The sequence below is a fragment of the Ailuropoda melanoleuca genome, chromosome 2, assembly GCF_002007445.2.
Source record: "Ailuropoda melanoleuca isolate Jingjing chromosome 2, ASM200744v2, whole genome shotgun sequence".
Lineage (NCBI taxonomy): Eukaryota > Metazoa > Chordata > Mammalia > Carnivora > Ursidae > Ailuropoda > Ailuropoda melanoleuca.
This window is the reverse complement of record NC_048219.1, coordinates 166,522,317-166,549,408: the sequence shown is the minus strand read 5'-3', so window position 1 is coordinate 166,549,408 and position 27,092 is coordinate 166,522,317. Positions and strand designations below refer to the sequence as shown.

Below are 27,092 nucleotides of genomic sequence, written 5' to 3'. Positions count from 1 at the left end.
TGATTTTTCCCCTCAGGGGACATTTGGCAAGGTCTGGAGACATTTTTTTTTTTGGTCACAACTGGGGGGCTGTGCTACTGTCATCTACTGGATAAAGGCTAGGGATGCCGCTCAACATCCTGCAGCACACGGGAAAGCCCCCACGACAAAGACCATCTGGCACAAAATGTTGATGGTGTGGAGGCTGAGAAACTATGAGCATTAAATCACAGTTTCTAGTATGAACAAGCATCATTTTTTAATGAATGAATTAACCCTCTCACTGAGAGGGACATGTCATAATTAAGGTAATCATTTCTCTGATGTTGGACTATTAGGCTGTATCCAATTTTTCCTTATTATAGATAATGCTGCAGTGGACATCTTCACTCACTTTTTTCAGCTGAATTATTTTCTCACAATAAATTCCTAGGAGTCAGAAATACTGAACAAATGAGTAGCAATATTTTTTCATGCTTCACAAGTTATATTGTCATTTTGCTTTACAACTGGATTAAACCAAATTACAACCTACCAGAAGTGTATATAAGTGTACCAGTTTCACCAAAACACAGCAGTACTTGGTGTTACCATTAAAAAAAAAAAGTGAGAGGAGGCATACATCTCAAATATAAAATGATGCCTCCAGTTTGCCTCAATCTGCATTCAAATTGCCCCTCAGGATATTTTTCCATCCTTGTTTTCTATTGTTATTATTTTTTATATAAATTGTTTATGTCTTTTACTTATTTTTCCTAATTGGTTCTCACTGTTTTTCCTTTAAAATTGTATGTACTCTTTATCCAGCATAGATAGCAATGCTATCATAGTTAACACTATTTTTTTAAAACTTTTTTTTTTTTAACTTTTGCTTTTTCTGCTCCCACAGCATAGATATGTTAACGTTTCCTGCTGGAATATTCATTTACAATTTTAATACTCTTTCTAGGTGCTGGTCACCTCACCCAACCTGCAGCCTCTGCACGGAGAGGCCCTGGGGAAGAGGAGAAGCTTCTCTAGCGATTGATGTCAGCCACCGAGGTTAAGAGCAGTCCTTGGTCGCTGACGGTACGCGGGAACTAATTTCTCTTAATCAAATGAAAGGCCCGAGGAGGAGCCACAAGGCAGAAAGGAAACTATCTGTGAAGGAGAATACCAAATTCTGTGAGGAGTTTGAAGGACCTGCATTAAAAAAAGGGCATCCTACCTTTAGGACTTCAGAACTGGCAAAGCTCCATATGCAGCTATTAATATGCAAAAAATGCCTTCATAAATACTTGATTCTGTTCACAGTGGGGAGGCAGTTCATTTGAAAGAGGAAATGGGAGCTTGGAGTTGAAACACGTCTGCTTGTCTCCTTTTTCTTTTTTCACTGCTCTTTTCATCTGCACATTTTGCCCTTGTAGTTTCTTCCCCCTCTTTCGGCTACTTAACCCCCTCCTCCAACTCCCAGGAAGTTGTCGAAGTCGTGGCTACTCCCATTTCTATTTGCGGATTTGCCCCGAGGCCCTGATCCTCGGCCTGGTGTAGAGGGGGCGCCTCAGGAGCCAGTCGCCGGGTTTGGTACCCGGAATTGGGGTTGGGGGGGAGAGGCTGGAGCTGGTTCCTTCCCGCTCTCTTTCGCGGCGCCGGCCGCCGGCGAGAAGACGCGCCGCCGCCGTTTCAAATCCAGCCGCTAGGAGGCACCCGGAGGCAGTCTCCGGCTCCCGGGGGCCCGATCTACGGGCCCGGTCATGTCTGGCTTTCTCTCTCGCCCCCCGTCAGAAATGTTTTCCAAGTCCAGGTCTGTGACTTCTCGTGAAAGCACGGTGACGCCCAAATATTCCACCTTTGGGGTGTGTGTGTGTTTTGTTTTTTGTCTTTCCTCGCAGCTAGCGCAATGATAAAAAGTAAAAGTTGTTTATGTGACCGAACTCCTAATATGGTCAGACACCTCCGTGAGGGGAGGGAGAGGGTGGGTTAATGAGGAATTAATGGAAAGGAAAAAAAAGTAGAAAGTGCTGATGCTGATAAAGATAAATTTTGTGTGCTATCCTAGCCTGCTTCAGAGTGGGAAGGCAACCCTGCAAGGAATCCGCGGGATTTGCCACGGCCCATCAAGGTACGTAACTGAAATCTGCTGGGCAGAAATTTGTTTCTAAATCCTTTCCAGATGCTTTATAGTAAACATGAAATTAGTCATTTACATGGAGTAGGTTGACGAAGTAGTTAAAATTGAAGTCAGTGATTAATCTAATAAAGGGCCATTGGCCTCAAGAAGTAAGGGGTGGGGGCCGCATGGGAGCCATCTCCCCTTCCTCAGCCCCACCCCCATTTTCTCTGTGTTTAGGGCCTGGTGGGGCTCCCTAGCCGTTTCTTCAAATGGCTTTCCTTTGAGGGGCTACTTCTAAAGGGAGTAAGAGTTCTGTGACTTGAACAAACCCACCGGTTCTGTGGGGAGCAACGGCCCTCCTTTCACGACGGAGGCACATGGAGTTCTCAGAGTTAACTAGTTGGCTGCAGCTTCACAGGGGAAACCCAGGATTAGAGTTTAAGACCCTCGGTCTGGTGTTCCTCTTTCTGACTGCAAGGTGAATAATTCAGTCTAGGGCTTAATCTGACGTGACTGAGCCACTCTTTTATTGCAGGTGATACTAGGTCTCCTGAAATACAGCCGCGGGAGCTGTGTGAATTTAGAGTGTGTTTAGGGTATGTGAGGCATCCTCAAGGCCTTTGGAATTGTGAACTTATCAAAATATAGCATAGTTATATTTTCCTTAGTCACAGACTCTCTTAAAAAAGAAAACCTTCTAGATCCCTTATAAAGGCTGTCTTCAAAGCAGGCATGTGAAAGAAAGAAAGAAAAGGAAAGAAAGAAAGAAAAGAAAGAGAAAAGAAAAGAAAAGAAAATGCAAACGTTGGTTCAGTGGTTCCTCAGAAGCGGGAAGGGTCAGCTCAGCTGTGTTTTACCTCAGTGGAGGCCTGACCCAAGCCTGGGTTTCTAACAGTGAGAGTTCAGGTCCTTCTTCAGAACCCAGCTAGGCACACACATGAAAACAAAACTATTTTTATTATTATTGTTTTTTAATGAATGTGAGGGAAGAGGAGAAAGCCAGGCTGTGGCAGGAAGTCGGAGATAAGGGAGAAATAGAGATCATGCCCCCCTCTCCCTGCCCAGGCTGTAGCACAGCAGGGAGAGACCTGAGAGTGCCCTGGAGCTGTGCTGCTTCTGCCTCTGGTTCTCTGAGACCCTGGGCACAGTTCTAGGAATTCCCCCCCCCCCCAGTTGTCTCTCTAGAATGAGTTTGAAGACAGTCCCAGCCTCAAAGCTTCAAATGAAGGAACAAACTTACAAATATTTGTGAATGTACATCCTTGAAATACTAATAGATATTTCTGACCCATCCAAAGGAAGCATTTTTCTCCTTTCTTCACAGTATCCTTACATTTTTTTTTGATTGCTGCTTTTTTTCTCCCCATTAGGGATGAGAAATGGATGGAAAAAAATGGGCCCTTTAGCACAAAGTCTTAGTGCTTAACTGCCTTGATGGATGATACCTTTCTGTGTTTCCTTGTTGCCTTTTTGACTTTGCAGAAGTCAGAGAAAGGCCACTTCAACTCATTCAGGCACATAAGAGCCACACACAGAATAGTCCAGGTTGAGTTAAGACATTCCAAGGAACCTGTGTGATTTTATAATCCACTTGTCTCATTTTATTAATGAGGCAGATGAGGCCCAGAGAGGTGAAGAATCTCACCCAGGGTCACACAGCAAGCCAGGACAAGAACCCAAAAGTCCTGCCTCCCAGTCTCATGCTCATTCAGAGTCAATACTGTACCTGCTTCTCTGGCTTTTGGGTCAAAGGTGAGGTTTCATTAAGATTCATGAGAAGATAGGTTCTGGATTCAGTGTTTGCTATGGTGAAAATCAGAGAAAAGGATAAAAGTTATCAGATCTAGGTCTCATTAATTTTTATATATACTATATACATACACATCTAGTTCATGTGTATAAGATTATAAACACACACACACCTATGGCTTTCGTATTTACTCACCAAACAACACCTGTACCCTCTAGAAGCACCATCTACATAGCATTTTAAATATATTGTTGAGAACTTACACTCAGATTTCTATTTTTCTTATTTTGGTTGCTCTTTCAAAGAACAAAAGTAAATTCTTTGTGCTACTAAAATTCAGATAAAGCTGAAATTAAAAAGGAAATATTGATGGAGAAAAATCTGCTGATACTGTTGAATATAAATTTTGTATGATCATACTTCACAGAAGTAAGAACATGCTTCTGCAACCTTCCAGATAGAGAGATCAGAGATTTCCCTTTTCCCTTACAATGTGGAAGAGCAATAGGAGAAGTGGAAATATAAGGCAAACAAAGGCAAAGGCCGAGGTAGGTTGGCGAGAGGAGACTAAGGGAAACCAAGAGCTTGCCACAAAGCAGCTGCCACGCAGACACTGATGTGGTGTTAATCTGCATGATTTTCCTCCATGGTCGCAGGATCACTGCTCTCCACAGGTGTGGAAGCTGAGGCTTGAAAGGTAAACTAACCGACCTGAGGTGGTACAACTAGTGAGGTTTTCAGGAACGATTTTGAGCCCAAGACTCAAACCCCGTGCTGCAAAAGGATAGGATTTATTTTGTTTTTCTTTTTATCCCCAAGAAAGTGAATTTAATGTTTATGAAGGAATGTTTATTTGAGGAACAGATTTAGCTAAGCACATGGCTCCACTGACAAGGGTTTTAGTCAGTCTCTAGTGTGGGTTGAGTATCCAACCTTCTATGCTTGCTACTTTTAAGAGCCCGTGGCATCTTTGTCTCTTTGACCCGAAGCTTCTACTCATTCCTTGTGGGCTGACCTTTCCTTTTCTGTTGTTTCTCAGCTGTCCTGTTCTTCTTGTTTGAAAATGGCTTTAGGACAGATTCAAAACATTTCTTTTTTAAAACATCTGGGGAAACTGAGGCCCAGAGAGGTTTCATAAGTTTGGCTTAAGGCTTCCTTGAAATAGTGTGAGACCAGAACCTGAACCCAAATCTTAGTAGCTAATACTTCTCCCTCTACATCGCACTCCCTCCATTAGTCTCACTTGAGCTTGCCACATCACAGCTGCTTGGCCATGATCCATCCTCTGGACAAATCTAGCCCAGCAGAATTTTGTTGAGATGAGGTTCACTTCACTGTGGCTTGGAAGGAACTTTGGGTCTCTTAGAAATGAAACTTATAAATTCTAATGCATAAAGAAAGTTCTTGCAACACCAGGAGAATGAATCAGTCAGCCAGAGTTCAAGAAATGTAAACACAGTTTTAGATAGGAGTCTAAAAAAATTGCTCAGGACTTCTCCATCCCTTGGGTCAAGACCTTGGTAATTTACTGAGGTCCATGCTGTCAAGGAGGAGACACAACTCAAACTACATTCCTGGGAGATAAAGCAATGGGGGTGGTAAGGCTTCCTCTCCGAACAATGTGGCAGGATCTACCCTTGTTATCAAGCTGAAGAAACTGACTAACCCATCACCCAGCGCAGGCAACTGGCTGTGAACACAGGCCTGGCTCTTTCTCATCATTCTGAGCTAGTGTGTACATTCACAGGCTACAGACTGTGCAACTTCCAGGCCTGCTTGAAACTGGAAGCTTAGAGTCTTTCTGTGATGAACATTTCTGCCACTAAAGAGATAAACAGAAAACACATTCTTTCTCTGGCTGCCCACCATCAGGCCAGAGCAGATTTGCAAATGCTAGCATTAATCTAACCACAGGCTTTTAGCAAGGAGATAGCATTCCCACTAGATAATCAAGCTGTTTCAGAGATGACCCTTACGAGATGGGGTCTCATCCCAAACTCTTCCGCCTTCTTCAAATCATGGGATCCTTCACAAAACACTCAAAAGCAGGAAAGAGCATCTGATTCTAGCATGGAATAGGGTGCTTTAAAATTTCCTTCTATTTAAAACTATGTTGACAATGTTCATTATTTTGATAAAAATAATTGTTTCAGAATACTTATTTCCCTTGGTATGGGATGCTCTAGTGGGCCTCATCTGATATAAGAATAGAGACCAAACCAAAAAGTCATCTTATCAGGCAGGCTGGGCCACCTGGCTCTTTTATGGTTGTATGTCAGGGCTTGGGAAAGAACATCAAACCCATAGGCTCCAAAGTGACCAAACATTCTGTGGTTACCAGGGCAGTAGCTTTTGGAGGTGCTAGCAGGAGCCTCTTTAAATATGTTTAAGGCCTTTTCCCATGTATGTCATTTCTGAGACATGACTACTCTTTAATCCCTATTATGCACTCATGACACTTCCCTCATAATTTGCAGTGGGTCCTCATTGGAGAGGGGCCATATCCACTGCCAAACAGATCTCAGAAAGCACTCTTGCCTTCTCACAGTTTTGCAAATGGACCTACTGACCCTAGCAGAAGCCAATGGGAGGAGTCCTAAAAGTCAGCCTTTGTACCTTCATGGTTTTGTATTTGTGGTCAAAAATGGAAAATGCAAAGGCAAATTCCAGATTAATTTAAAAAAATCTTCCCAGTATAAACTAAACCATAAAAGGAAGATAATTCTGGTCCCTTTACATAGCCCTGCTGACCTTTTCTTAAGAATGATATCTAAAAATACTTTATTTTATATGATATGACTCAAGATGCCTATGACCTAGGGAGTGTTTGACGTGTTATAATAAATTTTGATCTGTTTGTTTAATGCAGGAAACCAAGACCCAAGATGGCCTTTTGGTATTGTCATTATCAAATTCTTGGGATAAGATATAAGACCTTGTTTATGCTACACATTTTTACTTTAAATCTTGGATGAAGAGGAGGGTGAGATGGGCATATTAAACAGTTACTCAAGACCTGAGAAAATCTCCAAGCTAAAGATATACCCCAGGGAGCTCTATTAGAGGAGCCAAATAGACTCCTGTAGAAGATAGAAGTTGGTCTGAATTTAAATATGGAAATACCTACTAAATACAAAGGCAATATTTTTCTTCCAAGTTAGAATAACAGTTCTTTTACTTACTTATGTCTTCTTAGACCAAGTCTAGCTCAGTCTCAAGGGTTTGGCCTTGGCTTTGGGAACACCAACTTCTCTTAAAAGTTCATAAATTATTTTTTATGGAGAGGTCCAAAGGTACATGGCAGTTCACCAAACCCAAATTGGAAGGCAAGCTAGATGATGGAATTTAAATTCAAGTTGTGTGGCAACAAAATATCAACCAAATGAGAAACCCTCCAGTCAAAGATACATCATAGGATTAATAAGGATACCTGTGGTGGAAGACTGTGAGGAAGAAAGGAATTAATAAGAAAGGCTGAAGGTGGAGCTACAAAGCAGCCAACTGATTCAATTCATGTGGTGATCTTAATTCTACAGAAGATACTGTTCTTGGTCACTCACTCTCAAATAAGTATAGACATCTGTCTCCTAGCCTTCAGGCTTACCCCCTTCAATGCATTTTTCACATAGGTGGAAGAGTCATTTCTCTAAAATAAAAATCTGGTTACATCCATTCCTGCATCAATAGGACCTCCTAATCTTTGGGATACATTTCTTAGTTGCTACAATGGTTTTTCATGATCTGGCTCCTGACCACCCCACTTGCTAACTGCATTTCTCCCCACTCCCTTCTCTGCCTGTGCCTGGTTGCCAGTCATTAGAAGCCACTTAAATTTCTCCTATGTCACCGTGTTCTCAAACCTTAATGTGGTCACTTTCCCTGGAGCATCCTTTCCTCTTCTCCACTTGGCTAGTTCCTACATATATCCTTAGAAAGTCAGCTTAAGTGTTCTCTCATTCCAAAAGCCTTCTCAAGCTCTAGGCTGAGTTAGTCTGCACTCATTCATAGCTGTCACCATACTCCATTACTGTGGACAACACTAAGGCATGGACTTTGTCTTTCCATTGTATTCATGTGCCTACCACAGTATATGGCATTAGTAGATGCTCAGTTAGTGTTTGTTGAATGAGTAAATGAATAAGCAATCCTATGTGGTTTGTAAAACAGACTCATTAATTCTTTCTACTGGGCATGTTCCAATGCTTGTGTCTTCATTATTTTTCAAATAAGGAATTGTGGAGAATTAAGACAACAGTAAATGAAAATCCATAGGCCACAGGAAGATGTGTGAAAGAAGCAAGGGAGAAGCTAGGAGGAAAAAAAAATCCTAAAGAAAAACCTCATGCTTCTTTATGGCACAAATGTCAGAGGGGTGATGAAACAGAAAAGATTATTTATGGATTACTAGTTAATGCAAGTTATAATTTTTGATCATTCTGACAGAAGAAAATAATATTCTAAACTTTATTATAGGCTGAGAAATAACTGATAATACACTCACACACTCATACACGCATACACATCTTAAAATCTGTACCAGCCTTAAAATGGATTGTGCTAAGCACGACTTCACTCCTGGAACAAGGCCCTGATCCCTTGTTCATATTATAACTAAGTGAAAAGCAGATTCTAGCTACTTAAAAGGGACACATTCTGAGAATTTCAAGAATCCTTAGATTTGTGAATACCCCTAGTGTATATCATATCCCCAATAAAAAGAGGGGGAGTTCTTCAAGCTCCTAATGAGTCTATAAAGGGTTAGGGTGATTTATTTATTTATTTTTTTGGCAGAGAATTTTCAAAATGTTAGACCACATCACTTTCTCTTACTTTTATCACCAGTCCCAGTAGCTGGCCTTCTATTTAGGTCCATTAAACAATATTATATAGAAAGAATCAGTGTTCTTCTTTTTGAAAAATAACTTCACAAGAGTAATTGCGTGTGTTATAATAAATATAGATCACAACAGTGAGATGTGGGTGCTCAGAGGAGGGCTATGTGCACTCACTAGCTTAGTGATAATCTTCTGTTTTCCAGCCTCATAATGTCTTTGATTTGACTTCATGCCTCTGTAAGATGACATATGGTATGTATCCCTGATTTTTAAGTCATTTGCAAATAGGTGAAACTGACCTTCAAGTCCACAAATACCCAAAGTCTACCATTTATATAATTCTTTGGAATCCTATCATTTTTTCCCTGAAAATATTCATTAAAACCAAATGACCAAAAAGAAAACAAAAAGTTGTGAAAGATCTATAGGTGATTCCAACTAATAGATGTCTTAAATTGCTCTTTGAACTCAATACCAGGGAGTATCAAGTATTTTCAGTTTAGTGTTAAATCCATTTTCTTAAAAACAAATAGGAAAGTTAAGCACAATGAGATGTAAGAATTTTTTGTTAAGGTCATTGAGCAAATAAAAGGAACAAATATGTTTCCTACATCTAAGCTTAAAAGAGGTGCCCTAAGCTTATATGGGCAGTCCCATTGGAATGGTGAATTGTTATTTAATAGGTATAGCATTTCAGTTTTGCAAGAAAAGAGTTCAGGAGATTGGTTGCACAACAATGTGAATCTACTTAACAGTATTGATGGTACACTTAAAAATAGTTAAGTTGCAAATTTTATGTTATATATATTTTACCACAATTTTTAAAAATGGCAGGGATTAGGAGGAGATGAGGAATTGTACTCCGGGCAGAGGCAACAGTACGTTCAAAAGCTTGGAAATAAGAAAGAGATTTGCATTTGCCTAAGGTCTTCAGTTACTAGGAGTACAGATAAGAAGGAAAAAAAGTTTCTTTCCTTTTCCTTTTCAGCTTGCCTTTGGGCAATTCTAAAAGTTTGTCTTTGGTACTCTACCATTTCCCTTTCTGTACTTTTCTTCTTTTTCTTCCTTCTCCATGTAGCTAAAGTCCTTCTGTTCATCCAGGCCCTCCAGGGCAATCCACCAGTCAGGTGTGTTTCAATTCTTGCAATTCTCTTTACCCTGAAATTACCCACCTCTCTTTCTACCCCTGTCAGAATGTTTAGTCCCTCAGAGCAGCTGTTCTCAGCTAGGTTGCAAGAGGACAGCCATCTGGTCATGTAATTTTTTTTTTTTTTTTTTTTTACTAAAGTGTGAATGACTATTAGCTTGTCAGAAGTATCAACCTTTTAAGAGAATACTTTTGAATTCAAAGTGGATCTATTAATAAGGTTTTAGAATGGAGTGAAATTACAACATTTTTGGCCATATTAGGAAGAATGTTTTTGGTCTGGAGAGCTACCCTATAAATGACCTATCTTCCTAGAAAATCTGTCTCAAGAGTTTGGCTTCTCCCAAACTGTTCCTACTTTTTTTCAGCTCCTTTCCTTCTCCCCATGTCTCTAAAAGTTACAAATCATTTTCAGTGTTACCCAGAAAGGGTTTCTGATGCCAAGTAAGGGGAATTGGAGGGAGAAAAGGGTATGCAACAGAAGCCATTTATTTGTGTAGGTCATAAAGTCAGGAACTTCCTAAAGTCTCCGTTTTGTCAGATGACACCGTGCCTGTTTAGATTGACCTCATTGCTAACTATGTATTGTGGTAAAAATGAAGAGCTCTGGGGTTCAAATCACAACTTCTCCATTTAGCTGTGTAGCCTTGGGCAAGTCACTTAACCTCTCTGAGCCACATTGTATTAGATGAAAAATGAGGATAATGATAGAATTTATCACATATCATTGCTGTGAGGATGAAGTGAAATAATGAATGTAAAGCACTCAGTACGATGTTTGGCATATCAAAGACAGATAACAGTGGTAGCTATCATCTCCGTCATCGTTATCATCCCTCACTAGCAGGCTCCTATTAAGAGCTGCTCTGGCCCAGTTCCAACCAACAAATGAGAATCAACAGAACGGACACTGAAACTTCCCACCATGGTCAGGATGTCCATCCAAGGAGAATGGCAGGAGGGGTGATGCAGAATGCCAGGCTCTCAAGTACTTCTCTGCTTACAGATTTTGAGATTGGCAAGCGTATGATTGTGCCTTTTCTCCTTCTGGTTTTGTAGTCTCTGGCAAAAACAATTCCCTCCCCTGAGCTCTGGCTCCAGCACTCCATCTGGGGCATTGCTTCCTGTCACGATAGCGGGTCCCTCATTCAGGATTCATTGCTGCCTGCCCCAAAACAAGCAGTGAGGAAGACCACACACATTTCTCTATTAATCAAAGATTATTTTTAGGAGAGAGAGAACGTCTCTACATAATCGTCCTTTCCCCCGGGCCTGAGGCAGAAGCAGCAGTGGTGGGTAAGTAGGGGATGAGCTGCAAAGTCAACCTACGCTCCTAGTTTTTGCTTCTTTCTACACGGGGGAATGAAGTATGAAAGGAAGAGTGGAAGATGTAGAACTGGCCTTAGTCCTCCGTTTAGAATACATGCCTGCGAGGCTTTTCCAGAGAGTTTCCTCATTTGTGGTTGTGCAGGCGGAGCTGGGCACTAGGAACTGTGTCCACCTCATTATGCTGAAAACTGTGCAGCATATGACCTGCAGAAGCCACAGGACATCCCTGCAGATTTTCCTTCCTGGGCTAGTGAAGCACAAGCACTTGGTCCAGCTTCTCTTCTCCTGGGGTATTTACACTCAGAGCACAGCACACAGGGCTGTCCGTGAGTAACTCACGACGATACCACATCTCTCAGGCTCTCCAAGAAGTGAATCCTCTTTCCTCCTTAGTGCTCTATTTGGGGAGAGATTTTGTGTTTCTGGAGGTCCCTGTATGAAATAATGTGCATGCAAATCATGATATAAAGGAGAAGTAGAGGTGACTTTTTTAGAGGAAAAGCTTACCTTTTAGGGGATGTTGAATACTAGACCGCTCCTTTTCATGGCTGGTATTTGAATTGACAGATTCATAGGCTGAAAAACAATAAGGGTTTTACCTGTGAGTGTGAAAAAGTCTTGAAAAAAGCTATTTTTCTTACCTCAAGACAAGGGAAAACCAAGTGGAGGCTTTGATGCTGAAGCCTCATAGTAAATTGAATGGTTTAAAAAAAAAATCTGTTGATGCTATCATGGAGAGAAGATTTATCTGGGATTTTAAAAGCACTGAGGAAAATAATACTTTTATTTAAGATGTTTAAGGGTGAAATCCTGTAGGGACTGTGATGCTGAAATTCTGAGAGGAGAATTTGACAGAGCAAGAGCATGAAACAGTTAATGCCTGACACATGCTGTGAGGAGATGCCCAGATTTGAACAGCAGATGTGCTGTGGGGCCCCAGTGCATGCAGCAATGGGGGGATGACAGACAAGTGTGAGGAGCCCCAGCCTGCAGCTGTAGCACAAATATGAGGGTTGGACCAGGGGAGACAGGAGGGAGTCTAGCCCATCTGATTCCTGCCAAGAAGACAGACAGGCTTCTGCACAGCCCCAATTTTTTTTTTTTCAATCTCTTAAAGTTACCTTGGGTGAGAATTATTCTCCTGGCTGTCCTTGTCAGTCAAAATAAAAACTAGTTAAAACAATGCTGTTTTAGTGAATGAGGAGAATTTACATGATGGGCCAGAGAAAGACAATGAAGCAGGGTGATAATAGATAGCAAAGAGGTCAACTGAGTAGATCTAAGATGGAAGAACACTTTTTAATGGGAAATTTGGGGTGTGTGTTGGGGGGGGTGAGGTGGGTGTGTGAGATATTGAGGAGATAGCAATAGGGAGGGAAAAGTCAGGGGGAATCATAGAAAATTCAACCTGGAAAAGGTTTTGAGATCTTCTAACTGCCCTCTCCTCCATACATACATGTATGGATGTATTTATGCTTCCTTGTCTCATTATGGATACTAAATATACTAGAGAGGTTGCCAAAAAAGAATGTTTGTTTTTATTGATTTGCTAAACTGTGGTGGGCTTGGAAGAGCCTGTTCCTTGGTGTTTTTCTACCTCAGAGTGCACACAGAGCCGCATGCACAACATAACTGAGGCTGAGCAGGGCAACTTGGGATTCTAAGAACCAACACCGGAGAGAGGAAAAGCCATAATTAGTGTTAATTGTTGACCCTACGGTTCAAGAATAGATGCTCTGGAGAATGGGAAATGAGAACAAACATTAATTATTGAGTAGGGACCTTGGAGACAGACACTCTGGATTAAAAGGAGAGAGATAAATTGCATAATGAATGTTAATTTTCCCTCAAAGAATTGAGTGGTTGGTGGTTGGAAAGGAAAAAGAGGCTAAAACAATCATGAAAGAGAAACCTCAATGTGTGTCAGGATAAGAGGGTACAGGAGGGTTATACACACACTTGCCATCACTGCTTACCGCCTTGCCCTTTGCCTTACAGCTCCCAAGAAATTTGCTCTCAGGGTTTTCCTTAGGACTCTTACTATTTATCACAGTTGTCTGTTAGGAAGCTCCACCACTTCCCCAAGGACACAGAAGCCACAAAACAGGCACACTGCACACTGACACGCTGAGAGGTGTGTGATACTGGAATTCATTTCTTATGCGTGTTAGTGGGAGTTTGACTTAAAATGAGGGAGGTGGCCGAAACTGAATGCCTCTCAGGGGAAGGCTGTGGCCTTGTGTCTGCTGCTGTGCGGGTGACAGGATCCAGTGCCTTAACTGTTGCTTTTTCTTAAATATAAGACATCACACATACACACACACACACACACACACACGCACGCACACATAGCCCCCAAAGAAACCCTCTTCACTGAAAGTGAAACAGAAAAAAGTAATTTGAGTCGAAAATTGGAGATGAGAATTGTAGCCAGTTTTGAAAAGAGACTCTATTATCAGGCTTGTCACTGGCTGCTGGGATTCAGAGAGCTGGTCGCATCCTCACAGCGAGGCAGCATCTCCTACGTCTGTGCGTGGCCTTCTGTTCAGGCCCTCATCAGCTGTTGCCTGGATGGCTCTGCAGTCGCCTGAATGCTCAGCCTTTTCTCTTGCCTGTTCCTTCATGCTGGCACACGCGCTGGGTTACATGACATCCCTCCTCAAACATCTGTGATTCCTTGTTGCCTAGAAAGCAGCACCTCAGCTTTTTCCTGGAACACAAGGCCTTCTCTGGTCTGGCCCTGGCCTGACTTTCAGCCCCATCTCCTCCTGGGAAGCCCCTCACAGTCCATTCACATGGACTGCTCATCATTTCCTACGCATATTCTATTTTTCTGTCTCTCTTTGTTTTGGTGCATGCTGGTCCCTCAGTTGGTCATGTCTTTCTCTCTTCTCTGTTTATCCACTAGTTTCTCAAAGGTCAGTGCAAATGGGATTTCTCTGCAAAAATCCTTCCCAGTCTCCTAGGTTAGAATTAATGGCTTCTTCCTTGAACACCCTTGAATCGTGTTGGTTAGGCCTGTAATGCAGCACTCCTTCCATTCTGCCTTGTGGTGGAGTTAATTGCTTGTGAGTCTGTCCTCACCTGGTCTGTGAGGCCCTGCAGGGCAGTAGCCACAGGTGCTGAGCCTCGGAAGTGGGATGAGAAGAGCACAGGCTCTGGGATAGGTGGGCCTGGGAATGAATAAGCTCACTGCTTATGAGGTAAAATCAACATGCACAAGGGAGTTAGGCTCCTGTGTTTCAGTTTCTTCACCTATGATATGTGAATGAAAATACTCACTTCGTGGGATTATTGGGCTGATGGAACGAGATGACCTAGGTGGCACAGTGCCTGAGAGTGTTCGCTCTCAGTATCAACATCCTTCTCTGTCCCTTGTGTATTGTAGGTGTTCAGTACATTTTACCGAAGGAGTCAAGTACACACGTAACGGGTCTTCTCTTTTAGGTGCAATAATATTTTATATCATAATTTTATTTAATACTTTACAAGATGTACTGTAAGTGTAATCTGGTTTTTTTTTTAAGATTTATTTATTTATTTGAGAGAGAGAGAGAACATGCATGTGTGGGTGGGGAGGGGCAGAGGGAGAGAATCTTCAGGAAGACTCCCCGCTGAGTGCAGAGCCACATGGGGCTCCATCTTGTGACCCTGAGATCATGACCTGAGCCAAAACCAAGTGTCGGAAGCTCAACCCATTGAGCCACCCGGGCTCCCCAAGTATAATCTGGTTTGACTGTTTTTTCTTTTTAAAGATTTTATTTGAGCAGGGAGCCTGCCGTGGGGCTCCATCCCAGGACCCTGGGATCACGAACTGAGCTGAAGGCAGATGCTTAATCGGCTGAGCCACCCAGCCATCCTGAATCTGGTTTGATTTTTATAAAGTGTAAACTAGGATGACAGATATTATATTTGCATTATTTCAGTTAAGGAACATGACAACTGCTATACAAAAAGTTTCCAAAAGATAAACACTTATTTCTCTTTTGAATAAGAGTTGAGAGGTAGGTGGGCAGACCAGGGTGGCATTGCTCTGTGAAGTTGTCTGAGCACTGATGTTTCCTATATCTTATGGCTCCATTATCCCATAGAATATTGCTCTCTTCCACATGGTTGAAGCTATTTCACCACCTCAGCCAAGTTCAAGTGGAAAGAGAACCTCCTTTGGTAGAGAGGAGGGGCAGCAGTGTCCTTTTAAGAAAATGACCTGAAAGTTGCAACATTACCTCTATTCACATTTCATTAGCCACAACTTAGTCACATGGCCATGTTTGGTTGCAAAGAGAGACTGGGAAACATAATTTCTGGCCAGCAGCTATATATTCAACTAAACTTAGGTGCTACTAATAAAAGGAATAATGAAGGAATGGATATTGGAGAACAATTAGAGTCTCTGCTACTCACAGTTTCAATCCTTATTTATGGGCCGTGTTCCAGAAGTGCACATGCTATTTTCTGGGATATTCAGAAGTAGATAAAGGGGATCTACCTGTAGGAATTTCAAATCTTGGAGAGGAAAGAAGAAAAAAAAGTAAAAAAAAATAAAGGAAGTGAAGGAGTACCTGGTGAAAGGCCCAGAGAGTAAGAATTAGTAGAACCTAAGAAATAGCCATCAGTGTGGGCTGAGGTGTTACAATGAAGGTAGGAATTCAGTTAGTCCTTGAAGCCTGGAAACTTGGACAAGACTAGAGGCAAGTATGATTTAGTGGGAAGTACTTTCACCTAAGTTGAGTCAGAAAAATCTGGATTTGAGCCTTAGATTTGCCACATTGAAGCTGTGTGACTTTGAGCAAATCACCATACTTCTCTGGGCCTCAGTGTCCTTACCTACAAAATGAGAGACTTTTCAAACTGTGATCTCATAGCTCCAGTGGCTCTGTGTAGGCCCCCTACCCAGGAGTCATCTTAGGAGGGGAAGAATTAGTTGGACTGTGGAGAAGTTGGGGGGAGACAGACCAAGCCCACTTCAACCAGACAGCTCTGCTGTTATTCCTTTTTTCTACTAGTGTCCTCAGCAAGTCTATTTGGTAAGCACTTCTGCTTAAACGATGATGAAGGCAATGCCTACATTCCCGCTTGACTCTAAGGCTCTCTGAAATGGAACAAACGTAAGGGAGGTAGAATTCATAGTTTCCCAGACCTTGTAAAAAATGTAAGTACCATCATATGCAAAAAATAAAGAGGAACGAAATATTCTTCAACACTTCATACTGATTTTTTTCTTAAAAATCAAAGAATTGCTAGCAGATTCAGAGAGAACTATTATTTTTGACATATTTCTTCTTTGGGAGGCATAAAGTGGTGATGACACATTTTCAGCCAAATGTGAGGTAGGGGAGTCTTTGTGCTTATAGGAATCATGAGAGGCTTTTGTCAAAGGAAAGGAGGCTCCCTAATGTTTCTTAGTGGCTCTCTGCTGGTGGCTATCTGAACACCTTCCGGTATGGGCTGCTGGGGCTTTGCTGGCCTCACTGTAGTGAGGGAAAGAACCCTACTTCTCTATGAAGTCCGGGAACAAGAACAGCTATCACAGCCTGCCCTGTGGTGTATGTGACAGACCCAAATTAGCCCCATGCCGAGCTTCATGGGAATCTCCCATAATTTCTGTAAGGAGAGCATGTTGGTCAGGGCTTAGTGGAGAACGGAAACCACCAGCTATTTCAAAAAGGAACGGAGTTACTCTACAGAACCTGGTGCTTATAAAGTTTCTGGAGCATCCACCTCTTGACACACTCAGTCTTCATGAGCTCCCTTGCCAGTGTTAGCAGCCCAGAGCCTCTGCCTTGCTTCTGCCCTCTGTTGTCTCGTGCAAGTGCAGCTCTCTGGCAGAACCCAAATTTGTACGCAGCCTCCTAATGTCAAAGGTTATCTGGAAAGTGTTTTTAGCCTTCTAGACTCCGCAATACAGGAAGTATCCAGTCACGTTTTCCTTTCTTTCAATTGACCTGAGATCCCTAAAACTGTCAACGTGATTTCTTATGGGTTATTAACAAACACTGATTGGGCAAAAGGGTCTGTGGCCACACTGGCTTCTTCTTACCTTCCTCTGCTTCTCACTAAGAGATGGATGGATTGTGGACCCTATGATTCAGAAGTGATGTTTGGAAAATGAATGTAAGAACAGTCATGAGTTATTGAATGGCTGAAATCCTGCTTCAGGATTCAGACAGCAGAGCTGCCCCACCAAGAGAGTCTCCTTGGGAAAAGGGCATATTTAGTAACACACAGCATTAGAGCTGGAAGATACCATAGAAACATCAGTTTAGCATTTTCCAAGGTACGTTCCAAAAAAGATTTAGATCCACATGATGCTTTGCTGAAAACAATAAAGAACTAAGTGGTCAAATAAGTTTGGGCAATGAGGCATAGCCTCATCTGAAAGAGCAGGAATTCATATTAGCATATTAGAGTCCTTGTAAAATCCTGCAGTAAGGGATCTGCTTGGCTTTGGCCTACTGGTTTCAACACCTGTTTGACCTCAGAACCTTTTGTTTTTTTATGTAATGCCTGTTAACCTTGTGAAGAACTGGAGTTCTATGGGACATATGCTTGGAGGATTGGATCTAATTCCAACTCCTCTTTCCCCGTATGAGGAAGCTGAAGTCCACAGCAGTGCAATTACTTGCCTGTGATCACAGAAATCACAGGTGGCGGAGCTGAGAATAACCTCAAGATTTTGGACATTTAGCCTGGAGTTCTTTCTTTTTATCCTTCACACTATTTTGTCTAAAGGACTTTTCCTCCTTTAAATCTCCAAATATCTTCTTTAAGGCAACTGTTGCTAAGAGAAAGACTACTTAATGAAAATCATATTCTTTTACCCACGGGTTGCTGCCACCAGCATTATCACAGATGCCAAATGGGGAAAACAAAGAGAAAGTGAACCATTTAGTGAACCATTTATTTGCCTCCAAATAATCAGTGTTTTGAAACCAGCTGGGATATTCTTAGATCCTTCATCTTTCTGTTTACCAAATTGCGGAGCACCAGGAAGTGACACGAAGGATATGATCTATTACCGAAACTAATTACCCCCAAATCTAGTGACCTTAGAACAATAAACCTTTATTATATCTCACACAGTTTCTGTGGGAATCTGGGAGTGGCTTTAGTGTGTGATTCTGCTGCAGAGTTTCTCGTGAGGTGCAGTCACAATGGCAGGCAGGACGCAGTCATCTGTAGGTTTCACTGGGGCTGGAGCATCTCCTCTCGAGATGGCTCACCCATAAACCTGGAGAGTTAATTCTAGCTGCTGGCAGGAGGTGTTATTTCCTTGCCATATGGACCTCTCCACAAGGCTGATTGAGTGGCCTCATGACAGACATAGTGGTTGGCTTTCCCCAGAGTGAGTAATAGAGAGAGAGAGAGAGAGAGAGAGAGAGAGAGAGAGCGCGCAAGGACAAAGCCGCAGTGCCTTTTATGAGCCAGGCTCCGAAGCCACACACAATCACTTCTGTCGTACTCTACATTTATTAGAAGTGAGCCACTATGTACAGTCTACACTCAAGGGAAGGAGTATTACGTTCTTCCTTTTGGAGGAAAAAGTGTCAAAGAATTTGTGGACATTTTAAAATCACCATACCAAGAAGAAGTTGTAAGAAGAAGGATGCTAATTACATGACCAAAACATAAGGAACATATGTGGTATAAAAATCCATTTAGGACAAGAACAAGTGCTAACCGGAAACTCTGAAAGAGATCAAGAATTTAAATTTGTGTGAGACCTGAAGTCCCAACCTGGGTCACTGGAACAGACATCCATGAACTTCTTGCAATAAAACACCTTTTTTTAGATTTATTTATTTATTTGAGAGAGAGAGAATGAGAGAGCACATGCGTGTGCCGGGGGAGGGGCAGAGGGAGAGAGACGATCCTGAAGGAGACTCCCCACTGAGCACAAAGCCCCATGGGACTCCATCCCAGGATCCTGAGATCATGACCTGAGCCAAAATCAAGAGTCAGACGCTCAACTGACTGAGCCACCCAGGCACCTGCAATGACACTTCAGAATAAAAAAAACTTCTGAAAGAAAACTTCTCTTTTGGCCACTGTGACTGGAAAGATAGGTGAAGGGTCTGACTCAAGGATAAGCAATGCAAAGGGCATATCCAGGCTTTGACTTATATCCTTCCAAGTGAAATTTTCCTTTAAGCCTCTGAATTTTCTAAGTGTTGCAATATCCCAACATGACCAAGAGGGTCAAATTCCAGCTCTAGCCTTCGCATCTTTTTTTTTTTTTTTCCTTCTGAAGGTTTATATTCATTTCTCTAGGCTCTCTGAAAGTAAGATATCATGATCTAATTGCCTAAGAATTTATTTCCAAATAGATGTTGACAGAGTCTGAAAGTCTCAGAAAGATCAGACAGATCATATTGTCTCCTTTACTCAAGACTTTTTTAAATTGAAAAAATACCCATTTATGATCCCCAGAGAACTTTCCTTTTTGGCACCTGGGGTATTCAGTCAATCGACAAGCATTTCTTCGACATATGATAAAGATAAGAGGCTCTCTAGGGCTCATGTAATATTTGGGAACTAAACAGAAAACAGATGCAGATAAAAACAATGATCACAAAAGTAGGATTGAGAGAGAGGAATGGGCTGAGGCAGCTGTATGAGAGGAGGTGGATTTATTAAGGAAACTGTCCCAGAAAAGATAAGTCCTTGCCTAGAGCTTAAAACCATTCTCAATATTTGTGGGCAACTGGGCAAAGGCTGGGAGGTAAGAGAAGGAAGACTGAGCGTTTGGGTCATTGGAGGGAAGAGAAAAGAGTGGGCCAGAGTGTGATGGGAGCAAGACTGAAAGGGTAGGGTGGGGAGATCGAGATGGATCTGAATACACTGAGCTACAAAGAGTTTGGTGTAACTGGAGCAAATCCTTTGCAAGAGTTGGGCATTTTTTTCAGTATACTGCTTCTCGAAACGAAACAAAACGAAAGAGAACCACAACAAAACTTTCCCATTCATAGATACTCTTTGAAGGCTAGATATGGCCTATAGACCCCTGTGGGAGATACGGTTTCAGGTTCTGCCTTGACTTCTAGAGCACATTCCAGTCACCATCAAGACTGAAGATCCACCAATTGTATGTGGAGGAAAGGCTGGGGAGAGGCCAGTGACTGACTGACTGACTGACTGACTAAATGACTGATAGGCTGGCTGGTTGACTGATGGATTCACTCCTTCCACAAGCTTACAATGAATGCCTTGAGGTTTGAGAGTAAATACATTGTTCATGGGAGTAGCACAAGATTGCAGGCAAGTCTCCATTTATTCATCAGAAGTTTCATTTCTCTTTTTCTCCCTTTAGGGTGGAAATTGTTGAAAGATTTTTTTCATTGAAAATCGATTGTGATCCTGCTACGTATGTGTCAGGGACTGTGTTAGGTGCTGGGAACACCAAAATGACTGAAACATCCTATTGACAATGTGACAACCAACTTAAAGCCTGGATATTTCCTTTTTCTGCTTCTGACTGTTGCTTTGCCAGAAGGGGGGCTATTTCTCCTGGAATAGAGTAGACAAATGTGCAGCAGGTGAACAGAATCATATGTGCTCTCCAGTTGTTAGCCCAACTGGGTCACACTGACAGTGGTCTCCACCTGTCCAAATCCTGCTTCCACCAAGTCAGAACCAAGTTATTTTTATATTTATATCATGAGATAAACAAGTGGTGGCAGAAGTTCTTTAACACTGAATTTGGAACCTAATGCATTCTAGTTTCTGGAAACCCATGTAGCAGGCAGCTACTTCCATAGGAATAGACACAACACGTAAACTGTAGCAATCATCAAGAGGCTTCCCTGCTGCCGGTGGTGGAGGAGTTGATCCTCTCATTTTGGATGGGTTGAGGAACCTTGGACATTGGAAGGGACTGACCCAAAGTCATCTGACACATAGATGGGCGCAGAGGACAAGCCAGGGCTACTCAAATCTCCTGGCTTTGAATCCGTGCTCTTTTTATTAAGCCAGTGGTGACATAACCCACCGAATGAATACAGATTTTAATCTCCCTCATCAAGAGGCCTGCTGGGCATACGTCTCATGCATGCACATCATGATGGTTCCTGGGTGGTTGATACTCATCACCCTCTGACTTCACTTTTTTTTTTTTCCTTTGCAAAATGGCTATTGCTCAGAGCCAGCATCTCTTCTCCAAAAAAGTAATGTGCCAGAAGGGTTTTTGGAAACTGCCTTGGTATCTGTCAGAAGCCAGATGATTCGCAGCAGTGAACCGATGGATATAACAAGGATACCTGATTGGATTACCAATTAGCCATCTCCATCTCTGGAGGGTGGTTGGAAACAAGAGAAAAGGCAGTGTTTAGTTTGGGCAATTACCAAAAGGGCTTATCGTTCTCATCAAGGCATCAACATGGCACATCAGACCTCCTCCAAGCCAATCCACAGGAACTTCTCTCTCCAGATGCTCCAGCAAGAGCAAACTTGTCGTGCAAACATTGGGTTATTGTGTCTGAGCTACAGAAGCACCTCTGTGTCAGTGAGAGGGGAGAAACTGGCTGACTTGCATCTGTTTTTAATGATGTCTCTGCTGCTGGGAAGTTTTGGAAGCTACAGGTAAAATATTCCCATATAAAAGTGAGGTTGGCCTGGGATGTATCATCTTACCTTTACCTGAAAGAGGCTCCTTGGTTTCGGTAGGTCCGAGGAGGGACAGGCAGATGTTTTCTCCATCTGGACCTGGCAAGAAGTGTCCCAGTATGGGGTCTCTGGAGTCTTCTTGAAAATAAGCACAAGCATGGCTAGTGTTAGCACCAGGGCAGGGGAGGCTCACCGAATCCCCAGCAGGTAGACGCCAGTGTACTCAGGTGCTTGCCAGAGGGCAAGGGTCAGCCCTACTCCTGGGGTTCAGCAGAGCAGGGTCATCGTGTAGGCCCTGCCTTCTGGACATCAGTGTGAGATGAACAGGGTGGGGCCGCAACTAGCCTATGTCATGCCTTTGTGAGAGTCTTGCAAAGAGGCCCTTCTGGACTCAAGCAGCCCTACTTAGGCAAGGCTAGGCTGGTGAGGAGCCCCTTCTTCTAGGGGTGTGTAGCCCAGACCCTGGGAACAAGGCTTGGTGATTCCAGCCTCTGCTTCCTCTTTCCACCACGTGTTTCTATGCAGCGCTCTGAAGTATAGCCATACCCTATGAATCAGTGCTGGGACTGCTTCATGACTCCAGGGTCCTTAGGCCAATGAGGAGAAGGGAGCTGTATTTCCCTCTTTTGCTTAGAAGATTTGAAGGTGTTTTTATAACTCTATCTTCCCGGTCACTGAGGCGAAGGGGTCAGGAGTAGAGCTGGCCACCATCCATAGTGGAGGATTTTAAGGACACAAACACACGCATATATAGCGGCATGACATGCACATACAAAAACTCACACATATTTATAGAGAGTTGTGCACACGCATATATATGCAAAGCAAGCACACACATACACGTATGCACAACCACATGTGCATGAACAAGGACACACACAACATATGCACACTTGTTCTCAGGTATGTGTACATGCATAATCACACACACACATATATACACACAAGCACTCACATAGGCATATGAGCATACACATACCCTCATACACACGTGTTCTCATATGCACATTCATTTACATACACTTACCCAAAACACTTGAGGCTTTAGGCTGCACTCTTATCATAGTGATGGCCCTGGCGTTCATTCTAATCAGATTCTCCCTTTATAAAAGTGTCCGAGTATGGGTGTGTGTGTGCCCGTGTTTGCTGTGATTTGTCCTGGGCTATGCAACCTCCTAGGAACACCCTTGTTACTGACATGACCATACCTAGAGTTTGGTTCATTTGTATCAAATTTAATAGAGGATCCCTGCCATGCAAATATAAAAGGGAGGGGGTTGTAAGAGAAAGATTCTGTGCCAAAGTAGTTTATAAGTGAAAATGACATCTTTGGAGAAAGAGAGAGAGAGCTGGGGGGAGAGAAGGTGTTGATTTTGACCATTTTAGTGACAGAGAAGCTACAAACTCATAATGGAGTTACTGATCTATGTATTTAATTTATGCTTACAAAGCTTCCTCTGTAGATGCTTGGGGGAGGGGGGGGAGAGACTTAAAGAGTGAGGCATCTTGTCCCTGAGTGAGCATGAGATGAAAATGAGAGATGCCATACCTGCTGTCTTTGTGATTCTCTGTTCCCACGTGCCTTTCAGAGTGTGAGTTTCTCACAGTCCGGAGTGTGATTCTGCTGTTAACAGAGATACTTTCCTCACGGTGTCTGGCACCCAAACACACACCAGTCTCCTTCATCTGGTGTTCAACCAGAGAAGCAGCCCCATGCTTTCAGGGAGGTGGAACAGTTGGCTGGCCTGCACTTTCTAGAAAATGGTTTTGTCAGTGTCCAGCATGGCACCTCCCTAAGGGACTTTCAGGGGGTAATTTCGACTCTAAGCAATTTCTGCTTTATGAGCTGCCTTTAGATCACATTCCCCATGGAAGCAACTACTGCACTGTCTCTGCATGATTGCTCTGGTATAGGCGTCTTAGTCTCCCCCTAGGCTGGCAGCTCGTGAGGGTAAGAGCTTTCAGTGGGCCTAAGTCACAGAGGGGGTGGATTTGCTTTGCGTTGCCCTTCAAGAGAAATCCAGAGTCCTTCTCTCTCCATGGACGGGCCTCAGGCTCTGCCCTGGGCTGGAGGGGGGCTTCTCTCTGGGGACTCTTCCTCTTGTCAGGGTCATGTCACCAGGCTCCCTTGCCCCGGGGAGGGTGTTGAGTATGCCTGGTAAATCCAGTAGTGTGTCTCCCTGATGAGCACAGGGAGCTGTGTCATCACACGCTGCTGCCAGGAGTGAGAAGAGTGCAGAACGGCTTGGCAGTGCATGTTGGTGCAGCAAACCTTTAAAACATGTACTGACTCTTTTAGGAATATGCGTGGTGAACATTAATCCCAGACATTGTTGGAAACACTGCTGATTTCCCTCTTTTCAATGGGGTGGCTTTCGGACAGCTTACATCACAGCTCCTTTGTGGCCCTGGCAGATGATTAAAATGATCCCAGAGCCACAGACAAGCTGTGGGGGGGGGGGAAGAGCTGTATACCCCAGGAGTGATTACCTTGTCCTTCTGCTGGGAGTGCCCCCTTGGCCCTTCTCACATCCAGGAGGCCTATAGAGCTGCTGCAGCTTGTTGTCCTGGGGCTGTCCAGGCCCCTCTGGCTCTCTGGACTTCTTCTTCCTTTAATCAGGGACAATGGTGGGGTCACATTCTGGGGTGGGGCATCATCATCTTCCAAATAAAAGGAGAAAAAAGACAAGTGAGAGAACTTCTGAATCAGCAAGAAGGAGAAAGAACCTCTTTTTTTGGACTTGGTTGATGGCTCCTCATGCTTAGGCTGTTTTTTTCCACTCATTCTTTAGTTTGTCCCTCTTTTCTAGCCCCGTTAAGAAGTGGAGGCCAAATGACTCCCTCCAACCACCCATGGAGGCTGAGGCGGCTAGAACAGTGGTCCTTCAGTTGGGGAGTTTCCAAGAACTGGGAGGACTTGAGTAGTGGTTGTTGTTGTCATCTTGTTGATGGGCTCCTGAGAGAGAAAACAGGCTAGAGAGGCTGTGGGATCCTTCTAGCCCCCAAAACAAAGGCTCAAACTAGAAAGACTCCAGCTTTAAGCTCATGAGATTGTTGTCTCCAGATCCAACCACAAAGCAATTTTTCTCAGCAGAACCAATGATCACATGGCTCCTCAAGGTCGTAAAGTACAAAGTAGCACCTTCCAGATGCTAGTTAGAGGGTAATAGGATTGATGATAATGCTCCACAAAGCACATCCTGTCCTCCACTTCGGTTCTTTCTCCAGTTCTTTTCAAAATCAGTAGGGACTACTCTAGGAAGGGTGAAACCCAGTAATCTAAGTGATTGAGACCTTGTCTTAATCTCGGAGAGAGTGGTCTTTATTTCATATTCAACACACTGTTGCTGTTGTGTTTAAAAGCTGGCTTCACACACAGTTTCAAAGTATCACAGGCCACTTATTTATTACAAAGGGAAAAGGTATCTTTACAATGGAGAAATCTAGTAGACAACACCTTTAACTAAATAATGAATTTTAACATCCCCTATAATGAAAACAATTGGACTAAATATGAAGGGATATTTCCTATCTCTTGATGTGATATGCTGAAAAAGACATATCATGACCTACATACTATTCTTGCCAAAAATGTTGGATCTGAATCTAATCACAAGGAAACAGACAAATCGAAATTGAGCGTAATGCTGAAAAGCAAGTAGCCTATCCTCTTCAAAAATGTTGATGTTATGAGAAACAAGATTCTAAAGACATGGCACAAATATGATACATGATCCTGAGTAGAATCCTGGATTGACTGGGGGGAAAAAGTACAAGGAACATTGTTGGTATAATTATAAAAATTTGAATATGGACTATATATTAAAAAATAAATTTTCTTGAGTGTGGTAATTGCATTGTGGTTATGAGGGAGACAAATCATTGCTCTTAGGAGATATGTGCTGATAAGGGAAGAAATATACAAAGTTTGCAATTTAATCTCAATGGTTCAGCAATAAAATACGTATGGCGTATGTGTGCGTATAAAATCTGGCTTTATTTTTATGATATTAGAAGTGAGATAATCCAGGGCTAAGCAAGTAAATGCGTACATGCAACCTCTGGCAATGGGACAGTCCTGCTTAGTAGCTTTAAACACCTTTGCCCCAGGAATTTTTTTTTTAAAAGATTTATTTATTGGGGCACCTGGGTGGCTCCATCTGTTAAGCATCTGTCTTCAGCTCAGGTCATGATCCCAGGGTGCTGGGATCCAGTCCTGCATCGGGCTCCCTGTTCAGCGAGGAGTCTGCTTCTCCCTCTACCTGCTCGTGATCTCTCTCTCTCTCTCTCTCATGCTCTCTCTCTTAAGTAAATAAAATCTTTAAAAAAAAATAAAGATTTATTAATTTATTTTAGGTGAAGGGGAAGGAGAGGGGATATGGGAGAGGGAGAGGACGTGTCAAGCGGACTCCATGCTCGGTGGGGCACCTGATGTGAGGCTGTATCTCAGGACTCTGAGATCAGGACCTGAGCTGAAACCAAGAGTCATACGCTTAACTGACTGTGCCACCCAGGTGCCCTGCCCCAGGAATCTTTGTAAGAAAGATTGCCATGCAAATCTTGCCTCTTTAGACTCTTCTTTATGCACTAGGCTGGGTCACATACTGAACTAACTCACACCAAAGTATGAGGGACTTCTTAGAACAGCTCCCCTTGGTAGGGTGGCCGAGGATGCACAAGCTCTAGACCCCTGGTGGACATGGCAGCTCCCAACGGGTGGAGAGCAGCGTGAAGTGAGCGGTACCACAGATGAAATTCAGTGCTGTTGCCATTGATCCCAGTGGCTCAGACCGTGCACTGGACGTTGTGACGCACAGATGGAAAGCTGCTTTCCTACCTGTTTGCACATAGAGTACCCTTGTCCATATTTGGATTTTTTTTTTTAAAGGGAACTTCAGAGTGTTTAGGATGATTGACTCTCACTTAAGAGAAAGAGTAAACAAGCTCCTGCCCCAATAATCGAAGAAGCTCTCAAAACTGAAACAACTCAAGAACATCCTGACCTGGGCTTATTGTTTTGTTTATTCTGGAAGACAGTATAGTGTAATGGGTGGGAGGACAGATTCTGGCACCAGAAGGCCTGAGCTCCAGTCCCGGCTGGGCCACTTGTCGTTGTGTGACCTCAAGCATATTACTTATCTGTCAGGGCTTCAGTTTTTGTGTTTGTTTTGTTTTTAAGAGTTTATCTATTTATCTGAGAGAGAAAGAGAGAGCACAAGCAGGGGGAAGAGGGAGAAGCAGACTCCCCACTGAGCAGGGAGCCCGACGTGGGGTTGATGCCAGGACCCTGAAACCATGACCTGATCTGAAGGCAGATGCTTAACTGACTGAGCCACCCAGGCGCCCTAGGGCTTCAGT

General features: G+C 43.0%; 1 protein-coding gene across 1 annotated transcript in view; it reads right to left on the bottom strand.

Annotated features, from left to right (window-relative positions):
- KIAA2012 (KIAA2012 ortholog) overlaps positions 1 to 27,092 on the bottom strand; it is a 97,342-nt gene that overhangs the window by 41,851 nt on the left and 28,399 nt on the right. Inside the window, exons 10-13 of the mRNA XM_034654972.1 lie at positions 24,225 to 24,395; positions 21,762 to 21,872; positions 11,640 to 11,708; positions 3,798 to 3,874 (exon numbers count right to left, since the gene is read on the bottom strand). Of these exons, the coding sequence (XP_034510863.1) occupies positions 3,798 to 3,874; positions 11,640 to 11,708; positions 21,762 to 21,872; positions 24,225 to 24,395 (428 nt within the window). The remainder of the gene's footprint in view (positions 1 to 3,797; positions 3,875 to 11,639; positions 11,709 to 21,761; positions 21,873 to 24,224; positions 24,396 to 27,092) is intronic.